At 36.5% G+C, this 15,286-nt stretch overlaps 2 protein-coding genes across 2 annotated transcripts in view; both read right to left on the bottom strand.

Moving 5' to 3' along the window:
* Positions 1–15,286, bottom strand: part of capns1a (calpain, small subunit 1 a) — a 218,874-nt gene that overhangs the window by 35,692 nt on the left and 167,896 nt on the right. The window lies entirely within an intron of this gene.
* Positions 5,113–15,025, bottom strand: crx (cone-rod homeobox). Its single transcript, XM_062048322.1, has 3 exons — positions 14,630–15,025; positions 10,839–10,990; positions 5,113–8,769 (listed from the first exon to the last, which is right to left on the bottom strand). The coding sequence occupies exons 1-3, from the start codon at positions 14,724–14,726 to the stop codon at positions 8,131–8,133; spliced, it is 888 nt and encodes a 295-aa protein (XP_061904306.1). The 5' UTR covers positions 14,727–15,025; the 3' UTR covers positions 5,113–8,130.

The following is a 15,286-nucleotide window of genomic DNA, read 5'->3' as shown; positions in this document are numbered from 1 at the left end:
CAAGACATTTTATAAATAAAAATATTGGTGGAACTTCTCACAGCCATAAACAATAGCAAGCAGCTCTTTCTTAATTTGTGCATACCATCAATCAATGTTTATTTATGTAGCCCTAAATCACAAGTGTCTCAAAGGGCTGCACAAGCAACAACGACATCCACGGTACAGAGCCCACATAAGGGCAAGAAAAAACTCACAACCCCAATGGGACGTCGATGTGAATGACTATGAGAAACCTTGGAGAGGACCGCATATGTGAGTGAATATTTCAGAACTATTCAGTGGAAAATAACATTGCACCGGCTGTGATACGGTGTAGAAATACTGTGAGTCATTAGATAAGAAGTCCCTCTGTCGTTATACGGCGAAATCAGCCGTAATTTGATGCAATAATCCGTACAAGATCAACAAGTCTGGGTGGAGCCGAGAACACAACATCTTCCCTGATGTCTCATACCCAGACTTTGGGAATTACTTAATTTTTCAAACCAGCCACCTTGAAGGCCTTTCAAAATTATAACAGTCTATAAAGCTATGACCGTTTTGTCTGTGTATGGGTTTGTGACGTTGATGTTTATCTTTATAAACTGAGTGGACATCTTGTCGTCAAGCCAGACTAGAGTAATGGACTCTCAAACTATCTGATTCAAATTTGACACCATAGATAATCACGGATAACTAATATAATGTCATCTGAGCCCACTGTTACTGTAAAGCAGAATTGGGGGAACTATGTTCTCATGTCGCTTCGGGTTTATTTTTTTGTATGTGGAGGCTAAAGTCCGGATGGAAGAAGTGAGTACTACTTTTAATCAATACAACTACTATCAAAGTTCTTTGAGAGTAAAAAAATATTCAGTCAAAGGCTGGACACCAGGGAGGGAGTCCAGACTGAGGCCAATGAAAAAAAACCTCATAGCCATAGCACACTTAGACAAGTTACAAACGTACATAGCATCAAGAAAACTTGCAACAGCATAGGAATGTGATAAAAGCTAGTAATATCTCTCCCACCTCAATTGTGGTAGTTGACAATCTTACACATTGTCGGCATTATTAGTATCACTCCTTGAATGATCAGCAACAAGGGGCGTGATACAAGCAAAGCCTTCTAATATGGCCAATAGCAATGCATTGTAGGAAATGTAGAAACATCCGAACCCCTCTAATTTAGCCATTTTGAGAGCAGCGCTGCAAGTGTTTACATCCAAACACTTTGTATTTTACTTTGGGAAATCTTGTTCGGTTTGTTGAAATGTTTTCGTTAAAATGCAATTTTCCGTCTGTACATAAATACAAATACTAATACATGTATTGTATTTGTTTTGCAGTTTTACAAAATTGAAACTAAATGGTCTCCAGACAAAAAACCTGTTTTTATTATTTCTTGGGCCGTTGCAATTGTTTAGCTCGCTGCATAGGTTGGTTCAGTTAGAAACCTTCAACAGAGGGCAGAATAATTAGGATCAGATAAAAATGTAGATTAACATGATAGTCATTGAAATGAAGATGCACTCAAAGTTAGTCATCATCATAAAGTTCACTAACAAGAAACATAAAACAGTATGGCGGAAACAGAGAAGCAAGCCGAAAATAACAAGCGTTTATTACAGGGATTCCCAAACTTTTTGACTCTGGTACCACATTGGGTTCAAAGAATTTGGCCGGGGGCCAACCAATCTATTTTGAAAAAAACTTTCTAAAAATGTATATCGATTTGCCATTTATATCATTAGGTACATCTGACACTCACCGACAGATCAGACTGGCTGCATTAAAAAGGCTGCATTAAAAATGCTGCTTTTGGCAGAATTGACGTCACTGCATGTTGCACGTCGCTGTTATTATATGCATGCCAAGATTATATAAAAAAAATATTTTATCCTACCTTTTTTTGTGTTTCCCAATTGCCCAAAGCAGAGAGGAGGATCTTTTCTCCAATTTCATCATGAGTCATGGGGCTCCAGGCAAAATCTTCCATCTGTCCAGAACCTCTACTGGCCAGCAAGTGGCAGTATAGACTCAGCTTGATGATGAAAATACTAAGTAAAGTTAAAGTTAAAGTACCAATGACTGTCACACACACACTAGGTGTGGCGAAATTATTCTCTGCATTTGACCCATCACCCTTGATCACCCCCTGGGAGGTGAGGGGAGCAGTGGGCAGCAGCGGTGGCCACGCCCGGGAATCATTTTTGGTTATTTAACCCCCAATTCCAACCCTTGATGCCGAGTGCCAAGCAGGGAGGTAATGGGTCCATTTTTATAGTCTTTGGTATGACTCGGCCGGGGTTTGAACTCACGACCTACCGATCTCAGGGCGGACACTCTAACCACTATGTATATGTTTAGCTATTATTTTCTTATTACAAACATTTACTTCAGGTGTGGAGGAGACATGCTTGACCACTTTATCAACTTCAGCTTACTCAGGTAGGTACCTTGTCTTGTTGGAAACCTGACAGTTGACTGCTTCAGAGTGTCACAGTACGTTGGAATATATGTTTCCCTCAATGAACCGCAGCTCCCCAGCACTCATGCAGTCAGTACCACAATTAACTTGCTATAATCACTTGTGTCATGTTGTTTAGAGAATATTTTTTATTGCATATGATAAATAAAATACCGCTATACAAGCTGCACAATGACTACTCTAATGTTGCTTAATCGTGACGAGTGTACTTTCTTTTGTGAAATACTTTACACTACATAGTCCTGTCATATTATTTTTGTTATTATATTACACTATTGCTCGTGAACAGTGTGCCTCTAAAGTCTGGACATATATTGATTTAATAACTAATGAATTGATAAGTAGCAAATTAAATACATAATCACCTAAAAGTAATTAAAATTAAATCATTTAAAAAATAAAAGCGCTTAGTAAATAAATGAAAATATTATATTTAATTGCATTAATAAAACAAAAAAAAGACATTAAAATAATTAAATACATTGAGTGACTAATAAATATGTATTAATTATTTATTTTTTATTAATATTATATACTAAATACATATTTAAATGTATTTTTAATTGGATAACATGTGATTGTGTTGTTGTTATTATATTGCATTGTTGCTTACCTACATTGTGTCCCTAACGTGTGGAAATACCGTATACACACAAAAATGTTAATAGAATGTATAACTAATTAAATAATGCCTTTCTTGAAAAGAATAATTTTAAGCAGATAACCTAAAACATTTAATAAATAAATAAAATATTACATATGAAGACAAAAATTGATAATGAATATTGTTTTAATAACATTTTTCAAATGAAATTATTTATCTATATCCACTGTATATTATACATTAAATTAATACAAAATGTTTTGTTTTGTTTTGATGTTATTATATTATCTACATGGTGTCCCTAATGTTTGGACATACTTTATACAAACAATATACAGTAGGCCAGACATACATTCCTGTATTCCAATTTCATTCAATTGAATTTATAATAAATTTAAAAAATGGGAAATAGTAAACAAAATATTTAATTATTTGGAAAGTAATTGTAATTACATAAAATTAAAAAAATAATTACATCATTTGGATATTATATATAATGATACAAATAAAGTGATTTCGTAAAAAAAAAAAAAAAATTATAATAATGACCAATTCTCTCGTATGTATTTATATTATACACTATATTGCCAAAAGTATTTGGCCACCCTTCCAAATGATCAGAATCTGGTGTCCTAATCACTTGGCCCGGCCACAGGTGTATAAAATCAAGCACTTAGGCATGGAGACTGATTTCTACAAACATTTGTGAAAGAAAGGGTCGCGCTCAGGAGCTCTGTGATTTCCAGCGTGAGACTGTCATCGGATGCCACCTGTGCAACAAATCCAGTCGTGAAATTTCCTCGCTCCTAAATATTCTGGGTTTGGAGGTTGCCAGGAGAACAGAACATTTCGGACTGCATTGTGCCGAGTGTGAAATTTGGTGGAGGAGGAATTATAGTGTGGGGTTGTTTTTCAGTAGTTGGGCTTGGCCCCTTAGTTCCAGTGAAGGGAACTTTGAATGATCCAGGATACTAAAACATATTGGACAATTCCATGCTCCCAACCTTGTGGGAACAGTTTGGAGCGGGCCCCTTCCTCTTCCAACATGACTGTCATCAGTGCACAAAGCAAGGTCCATAAAGACATGGATGACAGAGTCTGGTGTTGATGAACTTGACTGGCCTGCACAGAGTCCTGACCTGAACCCGATAGAACACTTTTGGGATGAATTAGAACAGACACTGAGAGCAAGGCCTTCTCGACCAACATCAGTGTGTGACCTCACCAATGCGCTTTTGAAGAATTTTACACACTCCGCAACCTTGTGGACAGCCTTCCCAGAAGAGTTGAAGCTATAGTAGCTGCAAAAGGTGGACCGACATCATATTGAACCCTATGTGTTAGGAACGGGATGGCACTTCAAGTTCATATGTGAGTCAAGGCAAGTGGCCAAATACTTTTGGCAATATAGTGTATGTATATAACAAAAAAATGCAATGTTTTTTGTTTTTTTTTATAGTGTCCAGACTTTAGTGAGACCCTGTAAAATGCATTATAGTTGAGTGTGACTGCTAACCAGCCAAGAAAGACTAGCAGCAGAAATTGATATTTTGAATGCATTTTTGATGATGAAATATTCAAATGAGAACATTTTAAACAGTTTAGGCCATTAACTGGGTTTAATAGTGCAAAAGATACATGTTGTTGTTTTTCCAACATGATTCGTGCTTCTCACACACACACACACACACACACACACACACACACACACACACGCTCACACACACACACACAAAGTTCCTCCTGTTATGCACAGCAGCATCCCTCCCCCATCACATCTGCTCCTCCCGGGGATTATAGCACAAATGTCTGTCCCTGTGTGGTGGCAGTGGGATTACAAATGTGCTGTGCCCTCTCTGAGAGGTTAACCAATCAGGATGCACAGATGCAGGGATTAACCAATCACACCAAAGGGAGGGAGGGCGGTGGGATTACAGTGTGCGCAGAGTGGGATTAGGTCAGTGTGGAGTGCTTTGGAGTGCTGCCTCTCCACTTCTCTACTTGCAGTTTATCATCAAAATACTACAAAGCAACAAATAGAAATTGCTTTTATTATTTATATATAACACAAGGTTACATCAAGTATCTGTTTGCAGCTACTCCATATATGTCATATTTTAAATGAACAACAGATCAATGCCTTTTAAACAAATAATATGAAATATTTCCAAACAATTAAAACTGTAAGGATGGATGGAACACACAACAGCACACACACTTGCTGCAAATGTTCTTGTATGAATTTGATGATTGCGTGGCAGTAATGGGGTCATGCCGGGATTACCAAATTTTACGACTCGCAGTATGGGATTGTTGTAAAGGACTGAAAGTAGACAAACCACTGGGCTTGATATATGGTAAATTAAATGAAAAATGAATGGAAGCATGAGATTGCAGTCAGCTAACATATCAAGCATGTAATCAGAAGAACGGACATTAAAATGGGACATGAAGGAAAGCCAAAGATAGACGAGAAGGAAAAAAAATCCCGGCCAAGAAAGGAAGGCGAGGGGGTGACAAGGATGGATGAGAGACAGAAAGAGTGGAAGATAGGGCAATAATCCCAACTAATTCACTTAGGGCATTGCTGAAGGGAGGCTAAGAGGATTGGGACACTACCAGCATGAGATCAACTAAAATAACCAAGACGGACCAAGTGAAGCACCATGCCAGCCTTATGACTAAAGTCCACCTCAATCTGGAAGCGCTTCTTTGTCACAAACTGTACGAGCAAGTCTAAATGTTGGGGCCTTTTTTAACACATTTAATAATGGTAAAACCAATCCAATGTTATGCTATAAATATGCTAAACTATATGAACAAAACATGTGTGTTATAGCTGACAAAGCAAATTAGTTTTATACAGCAGAATAAATTAACATCCCACTAATCTGCGTCAACATAAGCGATAAAATAACTCTGACAATGATTTGCGCTAATAACGGTAAAATAACGTCGACCATGATTTGCGCTAATCTTTCTTACGCTGGTGAACAATCTTAAAAATAACATTTTAACCTTTGTTAGTTGAGGAATCTGTGACATAAAATGTGTGGACCAACATAGGCCCGTTTATGTTGACAAAAGCGCTCGAACAAGTCAGTAAAAAAATATACAGTTCAATCGGCAGAATTTCACCTTAAAAATGCGATAAAAGGGTGGTTTTTTTTCGTATTTACAGTTATTCGCTGTAAAACAAACAACTGTACATTTGTTTTTACGGTAAAAAACAGTCAGTTCAATCACCAGAATTTTACTGTAAAAATAAAAGTGGTCCTGTTTTTGTATTTACAGAAATGCACTGTAAAAACAACAACTTGTAGATTCTACGGTTAAAAAACAAACTGCCAGCTCAATCATCAGAATTTTACAGTAAAAATAACATTGGTATCGTTTTTCCATTTACAGCAGTGCACTGTAAAAACAACCATTAATTTTACAGTAAAAAAACAACAACCTGCCAGCTCACTTGGCAGAATTTTATTGTCAAAATAAAAGTGGTACGTTTTACCATTTTACAATGCACTGTATAAACGACCCGTAAATTTTATGGTAAAAAAAAAAATAACGGCAGCTCAATAACAACAATTTTACCATACAAATAATAGTGGTATTGTTTTTCAATCTACAAAACAAAAACAAAAAAAAGCTGTACATATTATGATTAAAATAAAATGGCAGCTCAGTCGCCAGAATTGAACTACAAAAATAGAAGTGGTACCGTTTTTCAATGTATAGTGATTTGGTGTAGATACTACCGTAGATTGAGGTTTTGTTAACTTAAAATCCATAGATAACATTAAAAAAAATAATTAAGTCAACTTAAAAGGGCCCTTTTTAGTGACAAAAAGAACACGTGGGACCTAGACTCCACGTGTTGGTCGACTTTCATAGAAAAGACCACTTTGGGTCTCAGATTTTATGTCAGCAAAAATGGTCGACCGCGTCGACACAAGCGGGCACTTCAACCAATAATGACATCAGTTTGATATCAGCAAAAAAACAGCCTGCAGCATTCTATCAGGCTCTATCTAAAATCTCCGATATAAGAACTCAGATAAAAGCAGTCTGTTCTGTTCCCGCTAACGTCTCTTCAGGTTGTCTTTCATTTGAGAGCCTTTTAAGAGTCCTAACTTCAAAACAGTGTAAAACTGAACATACACAAATAAAGTTTGTCATGTATGTACCTTACATGAGATTCAAAAAAACTTCTCAGTGACATTTCAGCATAAGAGAAATGTCTTTAGCACGATGCTAATTTACATTGACTATACTGTACTATATGCTACTATTTAGCATTGGCGATAGTACATTGTACACTTTCAACAAAAGACTGGCAAATTCAGCTTAATGGCAAAAACTACTTCCTGACTATGGCAACACACCTATGACAAACTGAAATGAGTGCATATCGTACTTGCAAATGAGACTCAGAAGTGTAAATACAACTAATTAGTAGCCTTTACAGTCCATTTTAGACTATCTGAATAAAACCAGCATGCAGTTCCAACATATCACCTGATCAAGCCTTTTCTAACGTTCCACACTACAAAATAAGTAAAACGTATGTATAATTCGTGCTGATATTGTATCGGATCGATATCAGTATTTGGTTGAACATGTTGCACTGTATCTAATATTTTGTCTATCAGCACATAACCACTCCGGGTGTACTGTACGGTTTTAAATCTCTGAAGGATTATCAGTGCACAAACGTGTCCAGAATAAATGGCTTTAATATGACACACAGCTAAAACAGAAGGTCCGCTAAATGCTAACACTGGCTGTAGTACTGAACACAAACGCTTAAGAACATCAAGCAAATGACATCAAACCAAAGAAATAAGTCAAAATAAATAAAATAGCATAGAGCTGTGTCTCTATGTGCAGTCTTTTTCTACAAACTCTTGAAAGGCGTTTGTTGTCCAAATGTATTCAGGTGAACGTCTCCTCTAAAATGGCGGCCTTTTTAAAGTAACATCAAACTCATACAAACATGAAAGCCGCACGCCTGGCAACTAACAATATACGCATGCCAAGAGGCGTAGCTTCTCTAGAGGACCTGGAACTTCCAGGAGTTTTGGTCCTTATGGTCCAGGCAGTCCATTGTGGTGAAGCCCAGTTTCCAGGCCTGCTGGTCCTTGTAGTCCAGGCAGTCAACAGAGGTGAAGCCCAAGGAGGAGGCGGTGCTGTAGCCCTGTGAAGAAAGAGAGGCCGGTGACTGGCTGAGGGAGCCCCCCATGGAGGGCACGGTGATGGGGCTGAGGGCGCCCCCGGTCCCCGACAACTGCGAGTGCATGGGGGACAGGTAGGCGCTGCAGTCCAGACCCGTGAAGTAAGAAGTGGTGCTGGCGTAGCCTTGGCTGTAGGCAGACGGCTGGCCGTAGCTCATGGGGTATGGTGAGGGCCTCTGCATGCAGGGGGCGGTGGAGGAGGCCAGGGGATCAGGGAGGGGCGAGATGGCCGGGCTCCAGATGGACACGGCCGTGTTTCCGCCACCGGAACCCTGGGCCAGGCTGGGCCCTACCTGGACCGGCGAGGGGCTGAATGAGCCGGACGGGTTGGGGACGGGATCTGGGATGGTGGGCTCCTGCACCGGCGAGGCCTTCTTCTTTGGGGGGCGGGGTTTAGACTGGCCATTGCTCTGCTGCTGCTGCTGGCGGCACTTGGCACGGCGGTTTTTGAACCACACCTGGATGCACAAATAGAACCGTCATATAAATATTGTTATTCCTTGTACGGTAATCATTTGTACTTCAAGCCATGCTCCGTAAATGTTGAAATGTGAAATGAGGAGCGTGATCCAGACTTCCCAGACCTAATAGCTGACTGTTAAACTATTTAGAAAAATGACATACTAAAAAATGGTATTGTATTTTACATGATATAAGAAAACAATATAAATTACAATCTCAATTGTTTTTACGGAGATTATGTTTGTAAATATAAGTGAAAAATAAATATTCAAAACTTCATAACTAAAACTTAATAAGCAAATAATATATATATCATATATTTATATTTATATTTGTCCCATAGCTACATATTCAAAAATGCATATTCTATACAATCATGAAAAATGTAATATTTAAAACTTAATAAATATATACTTACTTATATTAATTAAAATGTCTTCTTCTCAATGTATACTATTCATTTGAGTATATTTTGATTTGTATACTGTATGTAACTATTTTTAATTATAATTGTTATTTTTTTTAGCATTTAATTGTAATAATGTGTGTAATAATTCATTATTTAATTTATTGTCAAATTATTAAATACTCATGAATCAACTGGTATTATAAATTGGACTAGCATGGTATTTAATTGTAATAATTTGTTTATTAAATCATTATATTATTTATTGTTGAATGATTGAATAATTATGAATCAACTAGTATTATAAATTAGACTAGCATTGTCCCTAATATTTGGACATGTAGGCAAAAATGCATATATGATTATGAAAAAATGTCAAAATGTTAATGTAATAAATAAACACATAACACACCCTAAATATAATTTAAAACATATTTCTTCTTTAAGTTTACATTACTGATTTCAGTATATTTAGTTTTGTGTAGTTTTGTACTTATTATTGTTTATCTTTTAATTATTTACTGTAATAATTTGTATAATAATTAGTTATTTGATTTGTTATCAAATTAATAATTAACTATGATTTAATTAGTACTGCATTTAATTAGACTATCATTGTTCCCAATGTCTGAACACATAGGCAAAATGCATACTCTATACAAATATTTAAAAACATGCATAAAACACACCAAAAATTGAATATTTCCTCTTTTCTGTTTGTTTTGCTAATTTTAGTCTACAGTATTTTGATTTGTGTAGTTAAATATGATTTGCAACCCTTCCCATCCAAACTGATGGAGCTTGACAGGTGCTGCAAAAAGTAATGGGCAAAACTGCCCAAAGATAGGTGTGCCAAGCTTGTTGCATCATATTCAAAAAGGCTTGAGGCTGTAATTGCTGCCAAAGGTGCATCAATAAAGTATTGAGCAAAGGGTCTGAATACGTACGAATATGTACGTGATTTTTTAGATTTTATTTTTAATACGTTTACAAAAATGTCTACATTTCAGCTTTTTTCTATCAAAATGGGGGTATAAAATGAGAAATAAAATGCACTTTTTTGATTTCATCAAATGGTTTCAATGAAACAAAGAGTGATACATTTAAAAGGGGTCCAAATACTTTCCGTACCCACTGATAATGACAACATAAATACATATTTTACAAGTATTTATCAGATTTAATTGTATTCAGTATATGAAAATATGTATTTTTTATTTTTTTTGGGGGTGGGGGGATATTAATATTAGACCATTATTATTACCATTTTTTAAATAGTTTTATTATTTGATTATTTTCACCATTGATAAAAAAAAATACTATAATTATTACAGCAAAATCAAAATATGCACTGGGTATTTTTTGTAAAATATGAGTTTTTGCTCTTTGTTTCTCCATTCTTGCTGTTTTATTTATTCATTGTAATTATACTACTGGAATATTTAAATTATTAGACTTTATGCTCAGACGTTTTCGCATAGATTGATCATCACTAAATTGAAAATAGTATTGAAACTGGATTATTAGTGTACAAAATGTTTTCATTTAATGTTTGTAGCCTTCAATATGCCCCGGGCCAATATAAAACAAGTTGTGAGCCACAGATAGCCCCCCGGGCCACAATTTGGCCACACTTCCTGTCACCTATATTTCATATACCTGCACACGTGACTCTGGCAAGTTGATCTTGAGAGCTACTTCCTCCCTCATGAAGATGTCTGGGTAGCGGGTCTTGGAAAACAGAGCCTCCAGGATGTCCAGTTGTGTTCTGGTGAAGGTGGTCCGCTCCCTCCGCTGCTTTCTGGGTGTGGCTGCAGAGTAAAAAAATAAAATAAAATAAAACTTTGGAGTACACAAAGAATGACCAAAAGTCCCCCTGCAAGAAAGATGTAGTTGAAAGTATACACTTTGTTGTCGGAAGCAGAAACAAATAAGACAGTTGGAAATAACCTGGTGACTTTGCTTTGGGGGACTATTTGCTCTTTATAAACAAATATTCTACCCAAGGTGTCAGAGAGAGAGAGAGTGAAAGAGATAGGGGTGGGGGAGAGAGAGAAAGAGCGAGAGAGACCAAGTGAAAACTTAACCTTTGCTAGTTCAAGTTTAGTTTGCGGAGTCAAATTCTGATTATTTGTCCGGCGGGGTTGCCAAACACCTCACAGTGTTTGTTTCAGAACAAGTCAAGTGATGAAGTTTTGGGGAGAAGGTTTTGTCTCGCTTTCATGCCAAGCCATCTGAATGTCTTGAAAATTAGCCTGAGGGGGTAGAAATTAGGGAGAGGAAGAAAAAAATACACATCTAATTTACGATTTGACATACAATAATCTGAGCCACTTAATCATTCCTTTCAAATAAGTAAAGTAAATTAGTATGTAATTCAATAAATAACACATTTGTTAAGAGATTATAATTTTTAAACCATTTTTGCTGGGTTTTTTTTATCTAAAGCCAGTAAAAAAAAATAGCTGCTGGCCGTAAATACTGTGCTGGTTGTGCTTTGAACACTCCTGCAATACCACGATAGAAATGACAAGACTGGCTTAGGTGTAAAGGTGTCCAAACTGAAATCATAAATAAATACTATAATTCAATTTATAAAATACTACAATAAGTACAAACGAGACGGGGGGCATCACAAGGCTAAAACGAGTCCAATATACTGAGAAAAACTTAACGTCGGCTTTGGGTTTTCACATCAACAGTTTAATGTTGTGTCTTTGTATTATGGTTATGGTTTAGGTTAATTTCTAACATGCATACTGTACAGGTACAATATGACACATTACATACAGCATTTCAAGTTTATCATTACAACATGTCCAAAAAGGAGTAGGAAGAAGCAAAGCATATTTAATCATATACCCATTTTCCATTTCATAATAATTACTGACACATTTGTCCACTTCCTGTTCTCAATTTGTACACACTTTAAATCCATAATTATAAATAACAATGTTCTCTTTAAATAGTTAAATAAGTTATAGTTAACATAATAAGATTGTCATTTTATAAAAATGTAACACGGTTAGTGAATAAAGTGTACTTTTGTGGTTATTTCCCCATATTTCTTTACAATAACTCAGATACGATAACACTAGTGAGCAGTAGAGAATATGGAGTGATTTTTGGTACAGAACGTACAGTATTTAGATTTATTCTGAAAGTATATCTTGCCACCTTATGTTGAAATTTCCAGTTAATTTTCCATCCATCCATTTTCTACCACTTGTCCCTTTCGGGGTGGCGGGGGGTGCTGGAGCCTATCGCAGCTGCATTCGAGCGGAAGGCGGGGTACACCCTGGACAAGTCGCCGCCTCATCGCAGGGCCTCCAGTTCATTTTATCATCTATTATTAGACCTATTAATTTGGTTTCTTTTACTCTATTACTGTCTACTCTGCCTATTTGCACTTTTGATAGTCTGTTTTTGTCAAACCATCTCTTTAATATGTTAATTTATTTGGTTATTAGTTGTATTAGCATCTGTGTGTGCTCTCTTACAAAAAAATAAACCCAGTCACTTTGTCTGCAAATAATACTAACTTAAAGTATTTTGTAACTTTACAAATGTTTATATACAGATTGAACACATTTGGTCCCAGTATTGATCCCTGGGGTACACCACAAGATATATTTAGCGTTGTGTAGGTGTGTTTGCCTAGCTTCACATTTTGCTTACTGTTGGTTAAGTTGCTTCTTAATCAATTCAATACCAGTTCTCTGATGCATTTTAGCTCTTTTTTGGCACATTGTTTGTAGTAATTTAGGGCCATAAAAAAATAATACATTACAACTGTATGCCATTTATGGCATACAGTTCAAAGCACCTAAGTGTGCTTTGAACACTTAGGTGCAACTTGGAGCAAGGTGGGTGAAGTGTCTTGATTAAGATGGTGGAATTGGAGGATGAAATTAAACCTGCAACCCTTAAATTGCTGGCACGGCCGGCCTACTAGTCGAGCAACGCCAAATTCCCTAGCTCAGACGTAGAGGTCACCATAAATTATAAAATATATTTCTGATAAATATAAATAATAGGCTCCAGCGCCCCCCGCGACCCCGAAGGGAATAAGCGGTAGAAAATGGATGGATGGATGGATAAATAAATTAAAATGAATAAATAAATACAAAATTGATAAAATATTGATAAAATACAATAATAATTACTGAACACATCCAAAGATGAAAGGGGGGGAGAGATATTTGATATATATTTTTTGCAAACAATTGTAGTATTCTAGAGCCATAAAAAATAACTGTGGGCCATGCATGCCTTCCAGGGCTGTGCTTTGAACACCCCTGCTTTACCAATATAACAATGACAAGATTCGCTTAAGCATAAAGGTCATCATAAATACATTTAAAAAATACTTAAATAAATATATTTGTATACATATTAAACACATAAATAAATAAATACAAATATAAAATAAATATTACAATTAAATTGATAAAACACTAATAAATACTGAAAAATCTAAAGATGCCAGGGGCATTTTGACAAAAGACAAAAAACTAAGCAATGTAACTTTATCTCTTTATATTTTGAATTTTGGATCTATTTCTCCCCCAATTTTTGTGTTTTTGTGTTTATTTAAAAAATGTACTAAATGCAGAAAATACTATTGATTTCGAAACGTATGTCTAAACCCACCCACCTCCAAAAAAAACAACATTTCAACAGCTTAACTTTTTGTCCTTACATTTTGGATTGATATACTGTTTTTCCCCAACGTTTACATTTTTTTTTTTTTTTTTTTTTTGTGGCCCGGGGGGCCACTTCCAGCATGTGGAGAGTTTTCTAAAAAGACTATTTAAAAAAAACAAACAACAACATACAAAGAGAAATGCAAGAGTAAACAGTTAAAAATATGAAAATGGCCCTTGCATACATTGATTTGTATAGTCTGTAGCCCTCAGTGGAAAAAAAGTGTTGACACCCATATAGCTCTAAGTCTATAGAAATGTAAACATCCACTTAAGTCACATAAGAAATTATAATGTATTACTGCAATAACATTTTGTATACTTCAATTGGGTATTCAAATATCCTAAAACCAATGCAGTATGGTTGCAAGTTATAAATATATTTAAAGGGGGGTAAAAACAGCCTGCATGTCATCTCTGTGTTATCAGCATCAACTTTTCAACATGTTCCCCTTACATTACGCACGTTTGCACCTTTTTAGTAACTCTATTTTTAGAATATGAACATTTTAATAAAGTCCATTAAAAAGTTCTCTCAAAACAACTTATTGTCTGTTTAAACATGAGTCACTAGTGTCATTTCTAAAAAGTGTAAATACATTTAAATAAGTATATTTATCATTTATCATTTATATTTAGGCACGGTGGTGTGTGTCAGCCTCTTTTGTTTACCCGCTAAAGTTACGCAAAAATATTTCAAACAAACAAACGAATGAAATAAAAAAAAAATTGAGTTATACTTACAAGGATATGCAACAGTGGTGTGCAGCATATCCATGCCAGGGCCGGGCAAATTTAAGCCGTTCATGGTGTAATGCGGTTGTTTGATGTAGGACATCATCGTGGCTGCAAACTTTGAGGTCCTCTCTTGGGTGCGGGATGACAGCCGAGGACCCTCAGCCGAGACGCCAGGAAGGAGTGTGGACTCCCCCTTGGGACACTTCACAAAAACTGCGAAAAAAAACCAACACTTATTTTGCTCAGCTCGGAGCAAGATGGCGCGCCGAGCATCACCCAAAAAAAATCTCCTTCTTCGTCCTCAAGTGCGTAGAAGATATCAGGTAGGCGAATGAGGCCCCCGGGTGCCTTCACGCCGTGCACAGGACGCTCCACTGAGGTCCCCCGGCGCGCTCGGGCTGCTAATTAGAGGAAAGCAAACCGTAGCTCTGGTAAGCCCCGCCCACTGATGCACGCGCACGTTACGTCACGCAACAGTTTGGCGGGCACATGGTCGGAACTCATCAGTACTTCTCCATCAGTGTGGACATGTTTACAGCCAATCAACCAATGAAGGGTATTTCGAACATGTACAATTTCAGTATTCATATCATCATGTTTCTTTACAACATGTCCGAAAAGGAGTAGGAAGAAGGAGAGCTTATTTAATCCTACTCCTTTTCT

The sequence above is a fragment of the Entelurus aequoreus genome, linkage group LG05 (genome assembly GCF_033978785.1).
Source record: "Entelurus aequoreus isolate RoL-2023_Sb linkage group LG05, RoL_Eaeq_v1.1, whole genome shotgun sequence".
Classification (NCBI taxonomy): Eukaryota; Metazoa; Chordata; class Actinopteri; order Syngnathiformes; family Syngnathidae; genus Entelurus; species Entelurus aequoreus.
The sequence above is the reverse complement of the archived record's forward strand: the minus strand, read 5'-3'. Positions and strand labels throughout refer to the sequence as shown.